A 24,693-nucleotide genomic window follows, 5' to 3' on the forward strand; every position below is an offset into this window, starting at 1 on the left:
CTGCTCCTTGCATCAACCTCCAGCACAGAGCCAGCCTCACATCCCACCCCATCTTCCAAAGCCCCAGGGCCCTGTCTACAGGGTCTCTCCAGCTGGGGCCGGCCCATCACAGCAGGCATAAAGGCCCGGGTCCCAGCTGAGCTCCGACCCACTGATTATCCCAGATTAGGGAGCCTGTGACCATCTGGACACAGCTGATAATGGCAGCAGAGGGAGGGGAGTGGGGACACTGAGTCTGCCTGTGCCCACCCCAAGGGGAACGCTCAGGACAAAGCAAAGAAGGTACCGTATCACTGGCCCACCCAGGGAAAAAGTAGGGGCAGATCCAGGGCACACTCCTCCCAAACATATGGGCATCATAGTTGACTGGACCCTTCCCGCATGCCAGGCAGGGCGCCCCATTTCCCCCAAGCTGACTGTGCCTCCAGTGCGCTTTCGTGCACATACCTTCTCCTGCTTTGTCTGCCCAGGCCCACCTTATAACCTCAACCCCAGAGCTGCCCTCCTCTATCACCAGGCACATGGCAGGTCTTTTATGTGACCTGTCTAGTCTCCCCTGACACACCCATAGGATGGCCCTTGAGGCAGGAAAGGTGTCAGTTTCACCTGTGTCCTCCAGTGCCTGGAACAAGGCTTCCCACTGACTACACTAAATCGTGTAATAGTGTAAGGCAGGCACTATTGCCACCCACCTGCCCCCTCACAAGTAAGGAAACAGAGACTCAGCCTTGTGAGGTGAAGTGACTAAAGTCATTGGGCTGGGGAGTGGCGGCAGAGCCAGGATTCAGACCTGGGCCCAGCTATCTCTGAAGCCAGCTCTCTCCATGTTGCCTCCCCCAGGATGGAGACTAGTCATTTTATGACTATTCTTAATGCTCTTCCAAAGAACAAGATTTAAAAAGTAAAATAAAACAACAATATAAACCCAGCACTTTGGGAGGCTGAGGTGGGTGCATCACCTGAGATTAGGAGTTCAAGACTAGCCTGGCTAACAAGGCAAAACCTCATCTCTACTAAAAATACAGAAATTAGCTGGACATGGTGGCACATGCCTGTAGTCCCAGCTACTGGGGAAGCTGAGGCAGAATTGCTTGAACCTGGGAGGTGAGGTTGCAGTGAGCCTAGGTTGTGTCACTGTACTCCAGCCTGGGCAAAGAGTGAGACTCCATCTCAAAAATAAAAAATAAAGCCGGGCGCAGTGGCTCAAGCCTGTAACCCCAGCACTTTGGGAGGCCGAGACGGGCGGATCACGAGGTCAGGAGATCAAGACCATCCGGGCTAACACGGTGAAACCCCGTCTCTACTAAAAAATACAAAAAACTAGCCGGGCGAGGTGGCAGGCGCCTGTAGTCCCAGCTACTCAGGAGGCTGAGGCAGGAGAATGGCATAAAGCTCCCGGGAGGCGGAGCTTGCAGTGAGCTGAGATCCGGCCACTGTACTCCATCCAGCCTGGGCGACAGAGCAAGACTCCGTCTCAAAAAAAATAAAAATAAAAATAAAAACAAAAACAAAATAAAAGGAAACATTCATTACCATATGGATATATTAGATTTTTGTTTTTTGTTTGTTTGTTTTGAGAAGGAGTCTTACTCTGTTGCCCAGGCTGGAGTCCAGTGGCGCAATCTCAGCTCACCGCAACCTCTGCCTCCTGGGTTCAAGCAATTCTTCTGCCTCGGCCTCCCTAGTAGCTGGGATTACAGGTGCGCACCACCATGCCTAGTTAATTTTTGTATTTTTAGTAGAGACGGGGTTTCACCATGTTGGTCAGGCTAGTCTCGAACTCCTGACCTCAGGTGATCCACCCGCCTTGGCCTCCCACCCAAAGTGCTGGAATTACAGGCGTGAGCCACCACGCCCAGTCAGAGTAACCACCAAATAGTGGTTACTTATCACACAATACCGTGTGATAAAAACCTGAACCAAACAGTGAATCAGGATGACTATTCTTCCTGGTATGTCGAGGGTAAACCAGTGAGCAAAAAATCCATCTCCTTTGGCACCCACACCCTCTGGCAGGAAAGTGGCCCTATTGCTGTGCTATGCTTCCCCGGAAGCTCCCTCTAAAAAGCAAAAAAGTCCTTAATTAAAGGCCAGCTCTACCTTCTCTCTAGGCAATTGAGGGCTCAAAGCGCCGAGCTCTCCTGCTCACCACACTAAGGGCTGTGAGAATCAGCTGGTTGCAGTTGTAGTCAATGGCCTGCCAGTGAGGGCAGGATGCATACATCACAGTGGACTCCCTGCTCAGTGGACAGAGACCCAGTTGTACCTGGGCAGGCTGAGTGGTTAGCACAGCACTGGACTAGGCAGCAGAGGCATGGCTTCATTTGAATTTCAAAGCTACTGGGGCTCCATCTACTTATTTGTGAAAATGAGGGTTTGGGATCACATAAGTCATTCCCAATCCAGAGACTCATGTTACTTGTTCTCAAATTGGAAGTCAGGATCTTGACATTCTAAATTTTTTTTTTTTTTTAATTCAAGACCAATTTATTCTCAAATTTTGCAGACACAGAAATAATATCCCTGAAGAAAAGTACATTAAACAAATCTTAATTCACTTCATCCTGTATTTTATTTTTTATTGAAAAAAATTTTTTAACCTTTTTTTCCCCCTACCACTGCTGCCACTCATCATATATTTTAAAATAACTTTTTTCCATATTGATTTTTCTCCATTGGGGATAAAAACCAAAATAAAAGATAACCCAAATACGGTTAAAAAATGTTTAGGATCTTGGGTTCCATGCAGTTCAAAAACTCTGTCAAAAGGTTATATTTACCACCAGATTGCCACAATGGCATAACAAAGTAAGAATTAGGTCCCTGAAATGGGTGGGGTAGTCCTGCCAGCTGGATCACATGGCCACCTACCCAGAGAGTCTGGGGCCAGGGGCAGCAGGTGGCCCAATGGCAGCCTTCCCATCCCTGGAATGAAAGCAAGAAAGCAGAGCCAAAGCTTCAGCTGTGTGGCCTTAGGGGTGGGGCAGACTTGTGGAAAACCAGGCTGCAAACACCCTGGTTGCTGGTGGTCCTGGAGGGGTGGAGCCCGTATCTCCACCTCTTACATCTGACCAGTTGCATGGCACGATGGGGAGGTAGGCCCACTTCCTTCCTGGCCTCTAGATCTTGATCTGGGCAGAGGCTGGGCAGCAGGGTCATTCTGGCCAATGCTCACACAGTAAGCTGATCTCCATAGGTTAACAGTCACCTTCCTTCCCAAGACCCCAGCATCCCCTTACAGGTGTACTTTCCGGTGGCAATACCCTGCACCTGGGGCACACCATCAGCAGTTGAGTCCCCTGGGACAAGCAGCACCTCAGAAAGCAAGGCCCTAGGGCTGTGGCTCTGGGAAGGGGCCAGGAGACCAGCCAATGTTTCTCACCTCCCAGGCTCAAGTGATCTTCCCACCTCAGCCTCCCAGTAGCTGAGACTACAGGCATGGGCCACCAAGTCTGACTAGTCTTTAAATTTGTGTGTGTGTGTGTGTGTGTGATGGAGTCTCGCTCTGTCGCCGAGGCTGGAGTGCAGTGGCGCGATCTCGGCTCACTGTAACCTCTGCCTCCTGGGTTCACGCCATTCTCCTGCCTCAGTCCCCCAAGTAGCTGGGACTACAGGCGCCCGCCACCATGCCCAGCTAATTTTTTTTATATTTTTAGTAGAGACGGGGTTTCACTGTGTTAGCCAGGATGGTCTCAATCTCCTGACCTTGTGATCTGCCTGGCTCAGCCTCCCAACACAGGGATTACAGGCGTGAGCAACCGTGCCCGGCCTAAATTTTTTTAGAGATGGAGTCTGGCTGTGTTGCCCAGGTTGATCTTGAACCCCTGAGCTCAAAGGATTCTCCCGTTTCGGCCTCCCAAAGTGCTGGGATGACAGATGTGAGCCACCATAACCTGCCAATATTTCTTAAAGCCTAAGAAAAATCACCAATTCCCCCTAAGATGTACTGCATGGATTAAACTTATAAAATGAGGTTAGTAATGAAATGTGTCCACTATAAGGGATGTCAGAAGATTAAATGTTTACAGAAAGCTCGGGGCATATAACAATTATCTTCTCACCATGGTCATGCTTACGCTATAAATGTAGCTTTGGTTAATAACAGAGAGTCATACCAATCTGGGTATTATAAGGACAAAAAAAAAGAGAGAATGGTTTGGTAGATAAAATAATATCAAAATCTAATGTCCCTGAGGAGAACAGTAAGAAAAACAATCTCTGAGGTTGAAACTATTAACTCTCTACAATACTTCAATGTTTTCCTGTCTCATGTTGGCAGGCCCTACTTTGAAATGCAACAGCTGCATTTACACACAGCAACATCAGATATCAGAAATAATCACTAGATGGTTGCCTATAATCCCAGCACTTTGGGAGCCCGAGGTGGGCGGATCACCAGAGGTTGGGAGTTCGAAACCAGCCTGGCCAACATGGTGAAACCCTGTCTCTACTAAAAATACAAAAATTAGCCAGGTGTGCTAGTGCACACCTGTAATCCCAGCTACTCAGGAGGCTGAGGCATGAGAATCACTTGAATCCAGGAGGCGGAGGTTGCAGTGAGCTGAGATCATGCCACTGCACTCCAGCCTAGGTGACAAAGTGAGACTTCATCTCAAACAAACAAACAAAAATAATTAGAAATAATCAAGATGGAAAATGGAACAAGGCACAGTAAAAGGCCAAATTCACCACTGTATAATGGGGATGATTATCTGCCCAGCTATGCCCACCTTTCAGTAGAAGCAGAAAGCATGGCACCTGTAGTCAGGGTACATATAGTTGGGATGGAGAGAATCCAGTATCATGAATTTAGCTATTAAAATCCAAGAGGAGGCCGGGCGTGGTAGCTCAAGCCTGTAATCCCAGCACTTTGGGAGGCCGAGACGGGCGGATCACGAGGTCAGGAGATCGAGACCATCCTGGCTAACATGGTGAAACCCCGTCTCTACTAAAAAATACAAAAAACTAGCCGGGAGATGTGGCGGGCGCCTGTAGTCCCAGCTGCTTGGGAGGCTGAGGCAGGAGAATGGTGTAAACCCAGGAGGCGGAGCTTGCAGTGAGCTGAGACCCGGCCACTGCACTCCAGCCTGGGCGGCAGAGCGAGACTCCGTCTCAAAAAAAAAAAAGAAAGGTCCAAGGTCACCCACTAACTGAATCAGTGCTGGTGCCAGAATTTGATCCGAGGTCTCTGATTGCAATGCTCAGCTTCTCCCCACATCTCAAGTCTCCTTAGTAAAAGCACTGCAGAGGAAGGTGTTCCCACTCGCCTCACAACCACAGCAGCACTGAGATACTCATAGCCTTTGCTTCATTTCCCAGGTAACAGTGTGGAGCATGGCTGACTGGAGGTGGTGAGCTGGGTGGGGTCTGTGGCTGAAATTTCTTGGACCTCCCCTTGGGGGTGAGGTCACAGATGCAGGTAGCAGGCTCCAGATTATCACATTATGCTGTGGGCTTCAGCAGCCTTGCCAGCCCAGATTCTGTCTGGGAGTGGATCCCCCAAAAAACCCTTTATCCACTGTCCTCTCACACACATTGTGCTTCTCCTGGTTCTCTACGCTAACGGTGGTGTTTCCATCCCTGACTCTGGCTCACCCTTTGGGTCTATCCCCAAGAGCTCACATTACTAGCAGGTGTTCTCTTTGACTGATGGGCAAGCTCATCAGTTAAGCAGCTCCCAGTCTGTCACCAGCTGCCAGGAAACCTCAAGACTAGAGCCTAACTCCTCAGAGCCTGACAGTAACCTTTTTTTTTTTTTTGAGACGGCGATCTCAGCTCACTGCAAGCTCCACCTCCCGGCTTCACGCCATTCTCCTGCTTCAGCCTCTGGAGTAGCTGGGACTACAGGTGCCCACCACCACACCCGGCTAATTTTTTGTATTTTTAGTAGAGAAGGGGTTTCACCCTGTCAGCCAGGATGGTCTCGATTTCCTGACCTCGTGATCCGCCCACCTCGCCTCCCAAAGTGCTGGGATTACAGACGTGATCCACCGCGCCTAGCCAACAGTAACCTTTGATGAGAAGTCAATGAAAGGCTTCAGCCCTTGTCTCCATGTTGCCAATAGCCATATTTCTACCAGTGGGTTCCAAGGACAATTTCACAAAGCCACAAAGCATCAACACCTTACCTAGTTGGGGGAGAAGTGCATGGAGTAAGGCACTGGGCTGGGCTTCATTGCCACTGTAGAAGCCAAAGCTATCTTTTTCAACAGCTGGGTCAGACACCAGGCTTGGCCAATCAGATGCTCTCACCTACAACTTTAAACCTCAGAGTGACACAAAGAAAAAGGGACAGGTGAAAAATCATTCACTGGGAGTCTGGTGATGACATCCTAGACCAGACTGCTTTTCAGCCATAACCTTGGCTGTGTTTCCTGATGTCAGCCTCCCTAGATCTCATTTCAGAGCTGAGTTTTCCAGGCTTCTCATAGATTCTGAGTTACCTGAGATCCTTCCAATAAAGTTCTGTGCTGCTTATGTTAGCCAGTTTCTCCTTTTGCTTGCAGATACAATACCTAATGTGCTGTGCAGAGCATCCAGCTCAGAAGGTTCTTGCCTCCAATGTGGGAGTCTTTTCTAAAACCCTGTTGTGATGAGGTTACCCTGAGGGGGCAGGCCTCTTTCTAAAATGGCTTCTGAACAAATCGTGCATTAAGTTGCCAGTATTGTCATACTTAAGGTAATAGCATCTGGGAAAAGATAAAAATACACACACACTCAGTTGTGTATACATGAAGTGTATCTCTTTAAGAATATACAAGAAAGCCTGGGCGCAGTGGCTCACGCCTGTTAATTCCAGCACTTTACAGCACTTTGGAAGGCCGATGGGCAGATCACAAGGTCAGGAAATTGAGACCTTCCTGGCTAACATGGTGAAACCCCATCTCTACTAAAAATACAAAAAATTAGCCAGGCCTGGTGATGGTCGCCTGCAGTCCCAGCTACTCAGGAGGCTGAGGCAGGAGAATGGTGTGAAGTCGGGCGGCGGAGCTTGCAGTGAGCTGAGATCACACCACTACACTCCTGCCTGGGTGACAGAGGGAGACTCCGTCTCAAAAAAATATATACAAGAAACAGTGGAGAGCGCCTCCGCAGAGGGTGAGCTCAGCAGTGGGAGAGGGGTTTTCTTTTCTGTACTCTTGAATTTTTACCATGTTTATGAATAGACTAACTTGTTTTAAAATATTATTTGGAACACATGTAATTTTCACAAGTTAAAATAAAAACAGGATGGGCATGGTGGCTCATGCCTGTAATCCCAGCACTCTGGGAGGCTGAGGTGGGCGGATCACTTGCGGCCAGGAGTTCAAGACCAGCCTGGCTAACATGGTGAAACCCTATCTCTACGAAAAATTACAAAAACTAACTGGGTATGGTGGCGTGTGCCTCATACAGCCTCTTGAGGCTGAGGCACAAGAATCACTTGCCTGGGAGGCAGAGGTTGCAGTGAGATGAGATCACGCCACTGCACTGCAGCCTGGGCAATAGCGTGAGACTCTGTCTCAGAAAAAATAAAATAAAAAAACACATAGACTAGTGTCATCTTTATTTCACTGGTAATCAGATTTTATATCTGAAGCCCTGATAGAAAGAAAATGACTCTCGAGCTTTCCTGTGACCCCTGGCCCTCAGCCTTGGCTCCTTTGGTCTGAGCCTCCTACTCTCCTGCAGAGAACATCCAATTACTTTGGGATCACTGATGGGGTGGAGGGTGGGAGACCTGGCAGTGTGGTGGGTGGTGGCAGGAGTCCCTGAGGGCAGTATGTACCCCCATCTGCATGTTCAATGCCTCTTCTTGCCCTCTTCTTCCAAACCCTATTTTCAACTGGAAAGGAACAGAGGGAAGTAGTGATAGCCTTGGCTTGAAGAACATTCAGGAGAGCTATAAGTAAGCAAATCTCTCCTCATTCATCAAGCCCCAACTGTGGAAGTAGGAAAGATGGAGCTGCAGAGAGGTGCAACCAGGAAAGGCAATAGAGTCCATGACAAGAGCCAAGCCAGTGCCACAATACCTCCTTAAAGGCCCTATCTCCAAATAGTCGTGCTGGAGGTTAGGGCTTCAACATCACAATTTGGGGGGACATAAATCAGGCCATAACAGCAAAAGCCAGATCAGGGAAGACTTCACAAAGGCAAATTTCAACTGAGTTCTACTGGAGTCAGTCACAAAGGTGCAAGCAGTATAAACAGCCAGGTACAAAAGCACAGAGGAAAAGGAAAGTCCTTGTTTGGCCTTTCCTTCAAGGGGGCTGTAGATGGGCTTGATCTGGATATTTAACTGGAAGCCTTTTGCAGCCTTGAGGGTGGGGCCATGACCACTACTGCAGCAGGATTCTATCTACTTGTACTACTTGCTACTTGTATCTACAGATTACAAGCTAAGATGTCCGGCTGTGTTCAGTACCACCTAAGGCTGAATGGTTGTTCCTACAGGATGATGACAATGTCAGACTGCTTCACCAAGAGCCACAAGGCCTTTAAGAATTACCTCAGAGGTCTTCTCACCTTCTCTAACAGCAGCTAAGTTCAGGGAACCACTAAACTCTACTGAACAGCACTCCTGTGGCTGAGGCAGGAGAACTGCTTGAACCCAGGAGGCAGAGGTTGCAGTAAGCTGAGATCGCACCACTGCACTCCAGCCTAGGCAAGACTGAGACTTCGTCTTAAAAAAAAAAAAAGAAGTATATCTAAGTTTTGTTTTGTTTTTGAGAGTCTTACTCTGTCCTCCAAGCTGGAGGATCTTGGCTCACTGCAACCTCTGCCTCCTGAGTTCAAGCACAATGTGTAGTGGCACAATCTCGGCTCACTGCAACCTCAGCCTCCCAAGTAGCTGCGATTACAGATGCCCGCCACCACGCCTGGCCAATTTTTATATTTTTAGTAGAGATGGGGTTTCACCATGTTGGCCAGGCTGGTCTCGAACTCCTGGATTACAGGCGTGAGCCACCATGCCCGGCCAAGACGTACTAAGTTTTAAAAATACAGGCCGGGTGCGGTGGCTCACGCCTGTAATCCCAGCACTTTGGAGGAGGCCGAGACGGATCACGGGATCAGGATATCGAGACCACCCTGGCTAACACAGTGAAACCCTGTCTCTACTAAAAATACAAAAAAATTAGCCAGGTGTGGCGGCAGGCGCCTGTAGTCCCAGCCACTCCGGAGTCTGAGGCAGGAGAATGGTGTGAACCTGGGAGGCGGAGCTTGCAGTGAGCTGAGCTCACGCCGCTGCACTCCAGCCTGGGTGATAGAACGAGACTCAAAAATAAAATGAAAATACTTGCTAGTAATTTTTATTATACTGTCTAGGGAGGCAATTACTTTAAAACTCAAGGTAAATGCCAAGCACAGTGGCTCATACCTGTATTTCCAGCACTTTGGGAGGCCAAGGCAGGCAGATCACTTGAGGTCAAGAATTTGAAACCAGACTGGGCAACATGGTGAAACCCCATCTCTACTAAAAATATAAAAATTGGCCGGGTGCAGTGGCTCAAGCCTGTAATCCTAGCACTTTGAGAGGCCGAGACGGGCAGATCACGAGGTCAGGAGATCGAGACCATCCTGGCTAACCCGGTGAAACCCCGTCTCTACTAAAAAATACAAAAAAACTAGCCGGGCGAGGTGGCCGGCGCCTGTAGTCCCAGCTGCTCGGGAGGCTGAGGCAGGAGAATGGCGTAAACCCGGGAGGCGGAGCTTGCAGTGAGCTGAGATCGGCCACTGCACTCCAGCCTGGGCGACAGAGCGAGACTCCATCTCAAAAAAAAAAAAAAAAAAAATTAGCCAGAGGTGGTGGCACGTGCCTGTAGTCCCAGCTACCTGGGAGGTTGAAGTGGGAGGATGGCTTGAGCTCAGGAGGTAGTTTGCAGTGAAACTGTGCCACTGCCACTGCACTCCAGCCTGGGCAATAGAGCCAGACCCTGTCTCAAATACTCTAGTTACCAAGTACTCACCTGAGCTCTACGTTTGTCTTATGTAGTTTTCTGAAAAAGATGTAAAAGACTAGGCTAGGTACAGTGGCTCATATCTGTAATCCCAGTACTTTGGGAGGTGGATCACTTGAGGTCAGGAGTTCGAGACCAGCCTGGCCAACATGGTGAAATCCCGCCTCTACTAAAAATACAAAAATTGGCCAGGCGTGATGGTGGGCATCTGTAATCGCAGCTACTTGGGAGGCTGAGGTTGCAGTTAGCCGAGATTGTGCCACTGCACTCCACCCTGGGAGACAGAGTAAGACTGTTTCAAAAAGAAAACAAAAACCCTCCCACTCAGCCTCCTAAAGATTACAGGCATGAGCAACTGCACCTGGCCTCGCACACCTTCTTAGATACAAGGGAGGGGGCAAATCTGGGGGTCTTTTTTTTTAGACAGGGATGGAGTGTGGTGGCACAATTATGGCTCACTGCCAACCTCCACCTCCCAGGATCAAGCCATCCTCCTACCTCAGCCTCCATATCTGGCAAATTTTAAAAATCTCTTCATAGAGACAGGGTTTCACCATGTTGTCCAGGCTGGCCTGGAACTTCTGGGCTCAAGTGATCCACCTGCCATGGCCTCCCTAAGTGCTGGGATTACAGGTGTGAGTCACCACAGCCAGACACATTTTGGTATTTTTAAATGGTTACATAGGAGTGTTTGCTTTGATAATTCAGTAATCTATACACTAATAATCTTCATATTTTTCTGTCACAATTTTTATTTCTTTCTAAGCTATTACTCCTACTGCACATTGCCTTTATCACTGCACCACCTAGTGGTAATTAACAGCACTTTCTCCCAATAATTCTGTAATCTATATGCTAATAATCTACATACTTTTCTGTCACAATTCATTACGTTTCTTTCTTTCTCCTTAAGCTATTACACATTTCCTTTGTTAACAGCAACACCTAGTGGGAATTAACAGCACTACCTTCTACCAGCTGAACTTCCAAGTGGACTCAAGAAAACTCATGAGGAATTTAAAAGATCACCTAATCTAATGTACAGTGCAGTATAGTTTTAACCTGTTCCCAGTACTTAATGATTTGCAGATGTTCAAATAAGTTCAACTGGCTGTGCGGTGGCTCATGCCTATAATTCCAGCACTCTGGAAGGCCGAGGTGCTCGGCCTCACTTGAGTTGAGTTGAGACCAGTCTGGCCAACATGGGGAAACCCCGTCTCTACTAAAAATACAAAAATTAGCTAGGCACGGTGACGGGTGCCTGTAATCCCAGCTAGTTGGGAGGCTGAGGCTAGAGAATCACTTGAACCTGGGAGGCGGAGGTTGCAGTAAGCTTATATAGCACCATTGCATTCCAGCCTGGTAGACGAGAAAAACCCCACCTCAAAAAAAAAAAAAAAAAAAAAAAGACAGGAATCTGTATAATCATCAAAGGCTCTTTTAAAAAGTTGAGGGAGGGGCAGCACATCTGCAAGATGAAGTTCTGGAGATTGATGCACAATGAGAATATACAGCAGTCTTCCTGCAGTACCAATGATTGGTTCCATGACCCCCTTCAAATACCAAAATCCCCAGATGCTCAAATTCCTTATATAAAATGGTAGAGTATTTATACCCAAGATAACCTAGGCACATCCTTAAGACTTTAAATCTTCACTGGATTACTTTTATTTTTTATTTTTTTATTTTTTTATTTTTATTTTTTGAGACAGAGTCTAGCTCTGTCGCCCAGGCTGGAGTGCAGTGGCGCGATCTCGGCTCACTGCAAGCTCCGCCTCCGGGGTTTACGCCATTCTCCTGCCTCAGCCTCCCGAGTAGCTGGGACTACAGGCGCCCGCCGTCTCGCCCGGCTAGTTTTTTGTATTTTTTTTAGTAGAGACGGGGTTTCACCGTGTAGACCAGGATGGTCTGGATCTCCTGACCTCGTGATCCACCCGTCTCGGCCTCCCAAAGTGCTGGGATTACAGGCTTGAGCCACTGCGCCCGGCCTGGATTACTTTTAATATCTAATGTACGTGCTACATAGACAGCTGTTACACTGCAGTGTACAAGAAAGTGGCAACATAAGAAAATATTTTGAAAATAAGAAAAGTCAACATGTTCAGTACAGACACAACCATCCTTTGATTATTTTTGATCCAAAGTTGGTTGAATCCACAGATGCAAAACCCTTGGACAGAGGGCTATCACTATAGAAGTGTACACTTAAAATTGTTAAGATGACCCATTTATGAGTCAAAAAGGGAAGGGGGCAGATAACTTGTCAGTGTGCGCCCTACATAATTACCTCAAACATTTAAGCCCTTACCATGTGCAGCTCAGTCTAATTGAGAAGACAACCAAATAATCACAGCACCTGCTAAGCGGTCTATGGAGCCAGGGTTATCTCACCTGCCAGGCTGCATCACCAGGAAGCAGCCACCGGATTTGGCCTTCCAGGCCTATAATAGCTGTCCCTATAATTCCCCTCTGTGATCAACCAGAATGTGATTTATCATCAGTCTTATATGATTTTCAAGCCAACCTGTCCCTCACTAGTTTTGCCTGAGAAAATAGTGCCCAATTTCTTGTAAAATACAGACACTGGCAGAAAATACTTCAAAATACTGACAGATAAAATCAGAGACAATTTAAATGTTCTTTACAGGTCTCTAGAACACAATGGCCTGTAGTACCAATGACTGGTTCCATGATCCTCTAAGAGAACACAACTTAGGAATGTGGATTCTAATGATAGCTTTATACTGCTTAGGCAAATTTACTTCTGAATCTTAAGTTTAGTGGCACAAGCAAATTTCCTTTATACTTAAGAGAGGTTGATTAACGAGTACATATGTAAAGAACACTTAGAGCACAGCATGACACAAAATATAATGACCATTTATATTCACTTTCTATGTGCAACGTGGATCGCCTTATGCATAGGAAAAACTCAAATATATCTCTCTTCTAAACCTATAACCCTGAACTACAGGACAACGAATCAAGGTGCTGCCTTGCTTGCTATCAGTCTTCACTATCACACAAAGATATCTCTCTGGTTAGCTCTGCTCGGGTCTTACAATTCTGGCCCTTGCAAATACTTCAAGTATGGTACCAAGAAGATATGTAATGCTCCAGAGGCCAACATGCCCCTCAGTCTGAATACTAAACAGTCTATTCAGGCCTTGCGTCTTTGTACCAGATTTTATTAAAGATCTTTACAGAGCAACATCCAGACTCCAGAATACAGCTGCCAAGGAGACCCTGAAACCAAATAAAGCACAAAAGAAAGAAACTTTACCAGAGTTATTAAGTTCCTTATTTATGGATACACACACACTCCCATTGAGGGTTTGCAGCAACATTAATAAAATACTTAAAGGTTTGTCCTTTTTCATATATAAAAAAATACAAGGCACCTAGAGAGACAACACCTATAAACAAAAAAACCCCAGGTGTTGACCACAGCAGCTGAGCACAGTGGTTCACCTGAGGTCAGGAGTTCGAGACCAGCCTGGCCAACATGGTGAAAACCCTGTCTCTACTAAAAATACAAAAATTAGCTGGGCTTGGTGGCAGATGCCTGTAATTCCAGCTACTCGGGAGGCTGAGACAGGAGAATTGCTTGAACCTGGGAGGCGGAGGTTGCAGTGAGCCTGGGCGACAGAACAAGACTATGTCTCAAAAAAAAAAAAAAAAAAAAAAAAAAAAAAACTTGAGCAAATAAGGGAAGATAAAGGAAAACTATTTCATTTCATACACACGACTGAAAGCAGGAACTTCTGACAATAAAGGCAAACACCTGTCCCAATGGAACTGAGGGTTAAATAGACCCCAGGTTTCAACTTGTATTCTCCCACATAAAGTAAATAAATGCAATTTTTACTCACCAAATGCTTACCAGAATGTGGGATACAAGTATTAACAGAAGGACTAGGAAGGACCCTATTCTGCCCCAAGAAGCCCCTGCCCCTGCAGACATACCTGTTATGCTGTGGGGACTGGCTGGGGCATGGCAGGCGGCTCTGGCTTCCCACCCTTCTGTTCTGAGATGGGAGTGGTAGGCAGTATTTCATCTTTGGGTTCCACGATGCTCACGTGGTCAGGCAGGGGCTTCTTAGGGCCAATCTTACCAGTTGGGTCCCAGGGCAGCATGATCTTCACCTTGATGCCCAGCACACCTAGAGGACACCACAGTTGTTAGCACACAGCTGGGATCTCACCAGCCCCCATCACACAAGACCAAAGAGAGCAAGCAGTTTACTTAAGCAACCCTGGGTCTGGTCCCTTCTCAGACAAATGCCTCTAAATCAATCAACGAACAGGACACTTCTGCAGAAGGAACTCACGCACAGCACCACAGAACATGGTACTGACAAGGACCAAGAGCAGGAGGTGACCTTTCTGACTCGTCATCGTGTCATCACTGAAGGGTACACAGATGGCTAAAAGACAAACCAACTCTTGGATCTGACAGGTCTCAGCAATTCGATTCTTACAGATCAACGTTGCAATCGATATACCAAGGAATATGAACATACCCAGCTACTTCCATGATAAACTCCCCCAAATGCTTACATGTCTGTGGAAAACCAAATCTATCCACAAATGCCCTATGACAAGCACTCTCAGCTGCTCACCCTGTCTGAGCAACACATGGCGCACAGCAGTGTCAACGTAGTAGTTAACAGGGTCTCCACTGTGGATCATCAGGCCATCCACAAACTTCATGGATTTAGCCCTCTGTCCTCGGAGTTTCCCAGATACCACGACCTCGCAGCCTTTGGCCCCGCTCTCCATGATGAACCGCAGCACACCATAGCAGGCCCTTTAGAAGAGAAGAGATCCACTTGTGTTATTATTATCAAGGACCTCCACCAAGTTTAAAAAACAAAACAAAAACTTAGTTTTCAATGTTCCTTTAATGGAGAATAAATTGGACCAGAGTCTGGCCCAAATGATACCAATTCTCTTCCACACCTATCATACGGAATCTTAGGGTAATATTCATCAAATATGTCAAGCTCCTAAACATGTACTTTCCAACTCTGGCTGCATACTGGAATCACCTTGGAAGGCTAAAATAAAAAACAAAAGAAACCCTGATGTCTAGGCCCTACTCTAGGCCAATTAAATGGGCACAGTACAGGCATATGTATTTAAAAATGCTCCCTGGGTGATTCTCATGTATAATCAAAATTGAGAACCACATTTTTAAACTCCAGTTACCCACTTTGTAGTCCCTTGTAATACTCTGCAACCTCTGAAGTCTTATTCACTAGGAAAGCTAACCCACCTAGGATCCTGGCTACCTTGCTATTAGAATGCTGATAAAACATTTTAAAATATGCCCTAAACCCCAACTCATTCAGTAGTTTACACTCTGCGAGATACTAACTGGAGAGCTAGCCACCTCCAGGCCCTTTCACATTATCTTACTTAATATTCCACAACTGAAAGGTGGTATGATGGTCCACCTTATAAGATAGGAGATCCCGGGCCGGGCGCGGTGGCTCAAGCCTGTAATCCCAGCACTTTGGGAGGCCGAGACGGGCAGATCACGAGGTCAGCAGATCGAGACCATCCTGGCTGACACAGTGAAACCCCGTCTCTACTAAAAAATACAAAAAACTAGCCGGGCGAGGTGGCGGGCGCCTGTAGTCCCAGCCACTCGGGAGGCTGAGGCAGGAGAATGGCGTAAACCTGGAGGTGGAGCTTGCAGTGAGCTGAGATCCGGCCACTGCACTCCAGCCTGGGTGACAGAGCAAGACTCCGTTTCAAAAAAAAAAAAAAAAAGATAGGAGATCCCAGACTCAGAAGTTCATTAACTTGCTTCAATGTGTGCAACTAGCATGTGGAGGGGTTACTAAGACAGACTGCTGAGTCACACATGCAGTTTCCTATTTGGTGGGTATAGGACTGGCACTAATCTTCTGAAAACCATTGTTCTAAGCACCTAGCGGGCACTCGAATCAGGTAAGCAGTCTTTTCTAGGTCCTTACCTACAGCCTTGTCTACACTACCCATCCCTACCAGTCAACCTTCCTACAGCAGTTTTCCTATCATTCCTCTAGGCAAGGCATTCCAATGCCTTTACATACAGTCAAACTGCACAAAAAACTTCCTGTTGAAATCTTACCAGTACACCCTCACATTACTATCTGCATGCAACTCAGAGGTTAAGTGTCTAGATTTTAAGCTCTCTCACATCAGGTCTTCAGAGATAAAATGGTATCTCTTCAGAGTACCATTTTAAGAGTGAATACATTAAGTAGATCCAAATGATTCCTACTGAAGTTTCATGGTATCCCACAAGTACTAAGGCACTTCTACCTAGGGATACATAACACACACCCAGTAACAGGCCTAACTATTCTTCATTGCCCACCGCACTCCCCAACGGGGCTCTTTGTAAAGCCTCCTCGAGAAGACCAACAGGAGTTGGTCCCCTCCTTGGACAGTTCTATTTGTGTTGAACATCAGGGTTTCTTTTGTTTTTTATTTTAGCCTTCCAAGGTGATTCCAGTATGCAGCCAGAGTTGGAAAGTACATGTTTAGGAGCTTGACATATTTGATGAATATTACCCAAAGCACCCAGAACAATTCTCCATTACAGCACTGACCACCCTTTATGGTCCTCGCTGCTTTCATAGTCTTGTTAGCCTGCCAGTTCAGTGAGGGCATGGTTTAGTATCTTGCTATAATGCTGGGAGACTAGCAGATCCTGTCACTTTATAACAGTTCATCTGCTAATCAACAAACAGGAGACATGTATTTTGATACACACAAAAGGTCATGACCATTAGGTCTCAGGACACTTACCTCCGCACAGCAAGCCCTCCTAGGAGTTTGTAACGCAGAGACTCTGCCTGGGCAATGGCACACAGACCTCTAGTGGCCACCTTTTCAGCATAAAGCTTTAAAGGAAGGAAGGGACATCCTGTTACCATTACCACTGTTTTCAACTGTAAGTTGAAAATTTGGCATTTGTCACAAAAGCATCACTTTCTAGACCAAGCTTGCCCAACCCACAGGCCGCATGCTGCCCAGGAGATGGCTTTGATTGTGGTGGCCCAAGACAATTCTTCCAATGTGGCCTACGGAGGCCAAAAGACTGCACAACGCCATCACAAACAGCATATAATTTCAGTATCCCTCAATTCCTAAAGCACTTCTACCACCTACACACAGTGCAGGTTCCTTGCCCTCCCACCCTGGCTCCTTTGGCCATACCAAGTACACCAATGGGGATAGTCAATCCATCATATGCAGCATCTCTACACCCAAGTTGAATGTAAAATCCTTTAACCATCAGCCATTAGCAGAACAGGCTTACAAAGTTAAGCCTATTATTCATTAAGAGAATTTCAACAAAGTTATACCAGTCCATTTGTAATGAACAAAGTCTCCCAGTTTTTAGAAGTTATCATTCTGAAGAGCCATTATCTCTGGCATACGCCAGAATCACTCACCTCTACACTGCCCTCTGGAAAGCCAAACCTCTTCTGAACTACAGCAGTCAGTTCCCGAATCCGCCGGCCCTTCTCACCAAGAACATTCTGTGTTCTGGGCAGGGGAAAAGTGACAATTCATGACTCTCACAAATGCTAGATGTAACTTTAAATCTTGCATATATATGTGGTAGCAAAATCTCTGCCACAAAGCATATAATTTTCATTGACAAAAACTAAAGTTAAATTTTCAAAATGCAGCGTTTTTTGAGACAGGGTCTCTCTCTGTCACCGAGGCTGGATCACACCAATGGCTCACTGCAGCCTGGACCTCTTGGGCTCAAGCCATCGCCTGCCTCAGCCTCTGGAATAGCCGGGACCACAGGTATGCACCACCACACCCTTTTTTATCTTTTTTAGAGAGGGGGTTTCTACATGTTGCCCAGGCTGGTCTTGAACTCCTGAGCTCAAGCAATCCTATGCCTGGCCTTAAAATCCAGCTTTTAAGAAGCAATTACATTCCCTAAGCCCAGATTCACTGGCTGTCTGTTCCCTTAAGTTCACAAAGGACAAACCGGCCCAGCGCGGTGGCTCATGCCTGTAATCCCAGCACTTCAGGAGGTTGAGGTGGGCGGATCCCGAGATCAGGAGATTGAGACCATCCTGGCTAATACAGTGAAACCCCGAATCTACTAAAAATACAAAAAATTAGCCAGGCATGGTGGTTGGCCCCTGTAGTCCCAGCTACTCGGGAGGCTGAGGCAGGAGAATGGCAGGAAGCTGGGAGGCGGAGCTTGCAGTGAGCAGAGATCACACCACTGCACTCCAGCCTTGGGGACAGAGCAAGACTCCGTCTCACAAAAAAAAAAAAAGGAATAAACCAACTTAGCATTTACAACAATTATAGGTGATGGCCAGTCAAGTGAGTTTTACCTGGTGGCTAAGATAATGATTTCTGTCCTGGTTGGTGTAACTCGCACCTCAACTCCAGAGTAGCCATCTTCAGCCAGCTCCCGAGTAAGAAACTCATTCAGTTCAGCTTTGAAGATGCCATCAGCGACAAACTAATCCCAAAAAAGCGAAGTTCAAAATTAGGACATCGGTGTAGGCTCACTTTCACCTGAGCCAGTGTCTTATTAGTCAATGCATCCCTCCCCAAAACTAAATACCTCCAACCAATGGTTCCAAACCCTTGTTCCAACAGGAGTGCAGCAACCCTTCTCAGACAAATGCCTCTAGGTCATCTTTAGGAAGTTACTTCAACCAGGACCCTTTAAACTGTGCCACAGAATGCAGCACAGAGTAGGCCACCAGGGCAAAGACAACACCCCCAAGTCAGACTCGTCATCATCTCTTCATCGAAGGGTTTAAAACAGTTCCACGTGCAAAACAAGAAACTGCTCTAAAATGGCCTATTTACACTTCACTCAGCACAGCAAAGACACTGTACTTGTCACTGTGAAGGAATAGAATAGATAGTGGACTTAACATATAAGCTCTCTCACTTGCAGACACAACCTGGACCATTTAAAGAATCCCAGCCATGTTATCTGGCCTTACGGTACCTGTGGTTTTAATTGTAAACAGAGCTGGAAAATCCTAACTCACAAGAGTTGTGGATTTAATTTTAACATCGAAGTGTAGGTATACGAAATGACCAACTGTCTATTTTTAAAGCTAATGATTTTTACACAGTTCTTTCCCATGGAATGACAAGGCGTTAAATCCGAGGCAGCTTCCTCCCGGGGTCCTCAGACGGAGCAAGCAATCGTCAGTAACCCTTCATGTTGAGGTCGTGGGACCAGCTGACTGCACCCAGACTCAACCAGTAGGAAAACAAGTATACATTGCTGCCTCCCCTTCCCAAAACCATGGGATGAGACATGAGGGAAATGACACACGCCCTCAAAATACCACGTTTACTAATTCCGTTGACCAAAAAATGCTCACAAACGCCTTCTCCAGGACAGAAGGGGCGCCTGGTCCCCATCTCTCTGCGCTTCACTCGGAACCAGAGAAAAACCTGTCTCTCCCTTACCTGGCCACACAGCGCCCGCCTGGCTCGGGCCTCTCACTCAATCCACTGCCATCCGCGGCCCGTGGGAAAGCCAGGAAGCCTAAGGCGCTTCCCAGGGCAGGGCACGGAACTGCAGGCCTCGCAGTGGCATCCCGAGAAGCCCCTGACCCGCGCGGAGCAGTCGTCCCCCGAACCCAGTCCCCAGAGGCTCACCTTCCTCTTCTTGGAAATCTGCACGGCCATCTTGCCGCCGCGCTCCGCCAAAAGAAAAGGAAGTGGCGCGCGGGCGGAAGTGAGTATAAAGGGCGCGAGCGACAACGAAGGGCTGCGCTACGTGGACGCCTATGGGTGCTCATGGGAAATGTAGTTTTTACGTAAAGAAGGCGTCAAGGGAAAGAAGGGTGTAGGCAGGAACAGCAAAGGGGGTTCAACCAGCAGGACTGCTAGACTTCAGAAGACCTTAGAGTTCAATTCTCTTTTTTTTTTTTTTTTTTTTTGAGACGGAGTCTCGCTCTGTTGCCCAGGCTGAAGTGCAGTGGCCGGATCTCAGTTCACTGCAAGCTCCGCCTCCCGGGTTTACGCCATTCTCCTGCCTCAGCCTCCGGAGTAGCTGGGAGTACAGGCCCCCGCCACCTCGCCCGGCTAGTTTTTTGTATTTTTTAATAGAGACAGGGTTTCACCGTGTTAGCCAGGATGGTCTCGATCTCCCGACCTCGTGATCCGCCCGTCTCAGCCTCCCAAAGTGCTGGGATTACAGGCTTGAGCTACCACGCCCGGCCACGAGTTCAATTCTCATAGTTTAAAAACAAGCAATGTGAGGTGCAGAGGTGGAAATTACAGGTATAAGTTCACACAGCAACAGAGTTTAACCAGCGTGGAACTCTGGCCCCTACACTTTCAGGGTGGACATTGTAATGAAAATCTGCTGAAATCCCTCAGTGAAATTCATTTAAGACTCCTCTTTGGGAGGCCAAGGCGGACGGATTACTTGAGGTCAGGAGTTCAAGACTAGCCTGGCGAACATGGTGAAACCACATCTGTACTAAAAATAGAAAAATTAGCTGGGCGTGGTGACAGGCACCTGTAATCCCAGCTACTTGGGAGGCTGAGGTGAGAGGATTGCTTGGACCCGGGAGGTGGAGGTTGCAGTGGGCGGAGATCCCACCACTGCACTCTAGCCTGGGCGACAGAGTGAGACTGTTCCAAAAAAAAAAAAAAAAACGAATGTCCCCCAGTCTGTGCCCATTTCCTCCCTTCCAAATGATAATAAAACCTGATATTTACTAAGTGTCCTAGGGACTGTGTTCTGTGCCCTTTATGTTGTTTTCATTTACTCCACCTTATTTTCATCAAGTCCATTACAATTTGTAACAGAAGTCCCAGAGAGTGGCTCATGTGCCCGCCCGCCCTCCCTTCCTCCCTTCCTTCCTTCCCTCCTTTCTCTCTCTTTCTCTCCTTTCTTTCTTTTCTCTCCCGTTGCCCAAGCTGGAGTGCAGTAGTACGATCTCAGCTCCCTGCAACCTCCACCTCCCAGGTTCAAGCGATTCTTCTGCCTTGGCCTCCTGTGTAGCTGAGATTACAGGTGCACACCACCAAACCCGGCTAATTTTTGGAAGTTTCACCACGTTGGCCAGGCTGGTCTTGAACTCCTGACCTCAAGTGATCCACCTGCCTCAGCCTCCCAGAGTGTTGGGATTACAGGCATGAGCCAATGCGCCCAGCCTTCTTTTTCAATTAAAAAAAAAAATTCTAGCCAGGTGCAGTGGCTCAGGCTTGTAATCCCAGCACTTTGGGAAGCCAAGGCAAGTGGAATGCTTGAGGCCAGAAGTTTGAAACCAACCTGGGCAACAGAATGAGACACTCTCATCTCTACAAAAAGTGAAAAAAGAAAATTTGCCGGGTGTGGTGGTGTGTGCCTGTAGTCCCAGCTACTCTGGAGGCAGAGGTGAGAGGACTGCTTGAGTACAGGAAGTCTAGGCTGCAGTGAACCGCGATTGTGCCACTGCACTCAGCCTGGACAGCAGAGTAAGACTCAGTTTAAAAAAAAATTTCTTTTAAATGTCTGTTCATTTTGTTATGAAGCTTACAGAACAGTTGGAAAAACTGTGTATGTATGCATCACTAAGCAGAGGGGGAATTGAGAATGATGCTACAACTAATATTTTGCTGTTGTTTTATCATATATCTACTCATCCCTGTAGCCACCCACCAATACATCTTTTGAGGCATTTAAAAGTAAGTTGCAGACATTGGTAAACTTTACCCCTAAACACTTCAATAACAGTTTTAAGTTTGAATAGTTTTCTTCATGTAAAAGTCAGGGTATTTCTCTCTAAAACTATTTCAGGCTTTTCTTAAGAATATAGAAAGATCGCCGGACACGGTGGCTCACGCCTGTAATCCCAGCACTTTGGGAGGCTGAGGTGGGCGGATCACAAGGTCAGGAGTTCAAGACCAGCCTGGCCAACATGGTGAAACCCTGTCTCTACTAAAAATACAAAAAAAAAAAAAAAAATTAGCCAGGTGTGGTGGCGGGCACCTGTAGTCCCAGCTACTCAGGAGGCTGAGGCAGGAGAATGGCATGAACCCGGGAGGCAGAGCTTGCTGTGAGCTGAGATGGCGCCACTGCACTCCAGCCTGGGCGACAGAGCAAGACTCCGTCTCAAAAAAAAAAAAAGAACATAGAAATATCTAGCAAAATAGTGAACTCATATTTCTTCATGGGCAGTGCTCTCCTTCCCCGTTATACCAAAAGAGGCATTCCAATGTGTCACACTCCCTGGCAGCATCACTCAGTTATTTTCTGGTCCTAGAAGCCATTGGAGTGTTTAACTCCAGCACTAAAACAACTCTGATGTAAAGTGACCTGTCCTATAATCATGGAATTAACAGAGTTCTACAGAAGCTGAGCAGAGGGACCAGGGAAGACGACAAAAAGTGGCCGGGTGTGGTGGCTCACACCTGTAATCCCAGCGCTTTGGGAGGCCAAGGTGGGTGGATCACCTGAGGTCATGAGTTTGAGACCAGCCTGGCCAACATAGTGAAACCCCATCTCTACTAAAAATACAAAAATTGCCAGGCGCGGTGGCTCAAGCCTGTAATCCCAGCACTTTGGGAGGCCGAGACGGGCGGATCACAAGGTCAGGAGATCAAGACCATCCTGGCTAACACGGTGAAACCCTGTCTCTACTAAAAAATACAAAAAAAAAAAAAAAAAAAAAAACTAGCTGGGCGAGGTGGCGGGTGCCTGTAGTCCCAGCTACTTGGGAGGCTGAGGCAGGAGAATGGCGTAAACCCGGGAGGCAGAGTTTGCAGTGAGCTGAGATCCAGCCACTGCACTCCAGCCTGGGCGACAGAGTGAGACTCCGTCTCAAAAAAAAAAAAAACAAAAAAAACATTAACCAAGTGTGGTGGTGCACACCTGTAATCCCAGCTACTTGGGAGGCTGAGGCATGAGAATCTCTTGAACCCGGGAGGTGGAATTGCAGTAAGCCATGGTCAAAACCACTGCCCTCCAGCCTGGGTGACAGAGCGAAACTCCATCGAAAAGAAAAGAAAAGAAAAAAGAAAAGAGAAGTGGACGAAACCAAAGAACCAAAGAGATAGTAGCTGTGGATCTATCTTTTTTTTTTTTTTTTTAGGAAAAAGTTTCCCTCTGTCGCCCAGGCTGGAGTGCAGTGGCATGATCTCAGCTCACTGCAACCTCTGCCTCCCGAGTTCAAGCGATTCTCCTGCCTCAACCTCCCGAGTATCTGGGATTACAGGCATGCACCACCACTGGCTAATTTTTATGGTTTTAGTAGAGACAGGGTCTCACTATGTTGGCCAGGCTGGTCTCGAACTCCTGGCCTCAGATGATCCACCCGCCTGGGCCTCCCAAAGTGCTGGGATTACAGACATGAACCACTGCACCCAGCTGATGCCCTAGTTTCTGACTTCAGTCGTGAATGCTTGGCGACAACCCTTACCAAGATGAGGAACCTAGGAATAGGTTGTTCCCACCGTCCCCTCACCCCGCTCCCCGTCCATCTGTTCTCTCTCTGCTCTTCATGTGCCTCTTCATCCAGCTCCTTGGTCTGTCTATAGAGTGGTGCCAGGTTGCTGAAAACGTAAGCCTGGTAAATCCACCTGTCTGACTTCCCTATGTCTTCACTAGAGATGTGGGCACTAGAGGAGAGCACCCACCGTTGTGTGCTGGGATGAGAGTAAAATCACAGCAGGCTCCTAGACCCTCTCAGTGGATCACTTCTATTTCCTCATTCCCATATGCCTCACATTCTCCCACAGTCCTTATTATAATATTTGACAAAGCTTTAACCCCAGAACCTCCTCACTTTCAGAAGTCAACCTCCCTTCTAGCCCCTTGCCCCCCTAATAGATTGTACAGCCAGAAACTGCCTCCTGCCCATCCTATAATCCTGTGTGTCCCTGGCTATCCTTTCCTCCTTCCTTCCCGGCTTAGAAAAGAGACCATCTTTCTTCCCAAGGCCAGCCTTCCCACTGTGTTCTGGTCCCAGTTTAGTTCTGTTTCCTTGAGACCTTGCTCTAGCAATCATTCTCCCCCTTGCTCATGGTCATCTCACTTCATACTGACTCTTTCCTTTCCCTGCTGCCCACATGTTAAATACACCACTTCTTCAGGGTTGTGCCTCCTCTCATTGCTTTGATAGTGTTCTGTGCATCCCCTCCTGTAACACTCATCTCACTGGGTTGGAATGGTCTATGTGTTTCTCTCAGTAGACTGTAGGTTCTGTAAGAGCCTGGACTGAACCTATTTTATTCATTCTATTCAGAGCTTGGATCTGGACAGGCTCAGGCCCAGTGTCAGTCAAAGTTCGAAGAGCAAACAAATCAATGCATGGATTCTGATTTTTAGATAGTTCCTTGCAGCATGGAACTAATATGAATTTGCCTGCACATGCTGTATCTTATCTGGGATGTTCAGAAAACCAAATTCTGGAGACTCAAAGCTGAGGATCAGACAGTGGCAAGTTCTCTGAGGTAAATGCCACCTCTTGATGATGTGGTAGTTCATCTGCTGCCCTTCCCCAGGGATGCCAGCAGGCTGCCTGCCTGAGTGTCACCCCCCAGTCCCAGCAGAACGTCCATGAAGGAAGCCTTTGTCTTGATCATACTGCCCTTCCTTTGTCTAAGACTATTATAAGAAAAAGGCAATATAGTACTCAATGCTATGGAAACAATAGTAGTTGTAATACATTGAGTTGTTACTAAGAGCAAGGGCAGTGAGAGTGCCTTAATATCTCCCTGGGTATCCAAAAAGAAAGCAAAACTCTATCTGTTTAGC

General features: G+C 47.3%; 1 protein-coding gene and 2 non-coding genes across 3 annotated transcripts; all 3 read right to left on the reverse strand.

Moving 5' to 3' along the window:
* Positions 1 to 13,109: 13,109 nt before the first annotated feature.
* RPS3 (ribosomal protein S3) lies at positions 13,110 to 19,682 on the reverse strand. Its single transcript, XM_010366795.1, has 7 exons — positions 19,602 to 19,682; positions 18,305 to 18,435; positions 17,393 to 17,486; positions 16,743 to 16,837; positions 14,561 to 14,748; positions 13,905 to 14,101; positions 13,110 to 13,184 (listed from the first exon to the last, which is right to left on the reverse strand). The coding sequence occupies exons 1-6, from the start codon at positions 19,629 to 19,631 to the stop codon at positions 13,908 to 13,910; spliced, it is 732 nt and encodes a 243-aa protein (XP_010365097.1). The 5' UTR covers positions 19,632 to 19,682; the 3' UTR covers positions 13,110 to 13,184; positions 13,905 to 13,907.
* Positions 14,207 to 14,352, reverse strand: LOC115893740. The gene has a single exon (XR_004053795.1). It is a non-coding gene; the product is annotated as a small nucleolar RNA SNORD15 (small nucleolar RNA).
* On the reverse strand, positions 18,588 to 18,735 carry LOC115893741. Its single transcript, XR_004053796.1, has one exon. It is a non-coding gene; the product is annotated as a small nucleolar RNA SNORD15 (small nucleolar RNA).
* Positions 19,683 to 24,693: the final 5,011 nt, after the last annotated feature.

The sequence above is a fragment of the Rhinopithecus roxellana genome, chromosome 15 (assembly GCF_007565055.1).
Source record: "Rhinopithecus roxellana isolate Shanxi Qingling chromosome 15, ASM756505v1, whole genome shotgun sequence".
NCBI lineage: Eukaryota > Metazoa > Chordata > Mammalia > Primates > Cercopithecidae > Rhinopithecus > Rhinopithecus roxellana.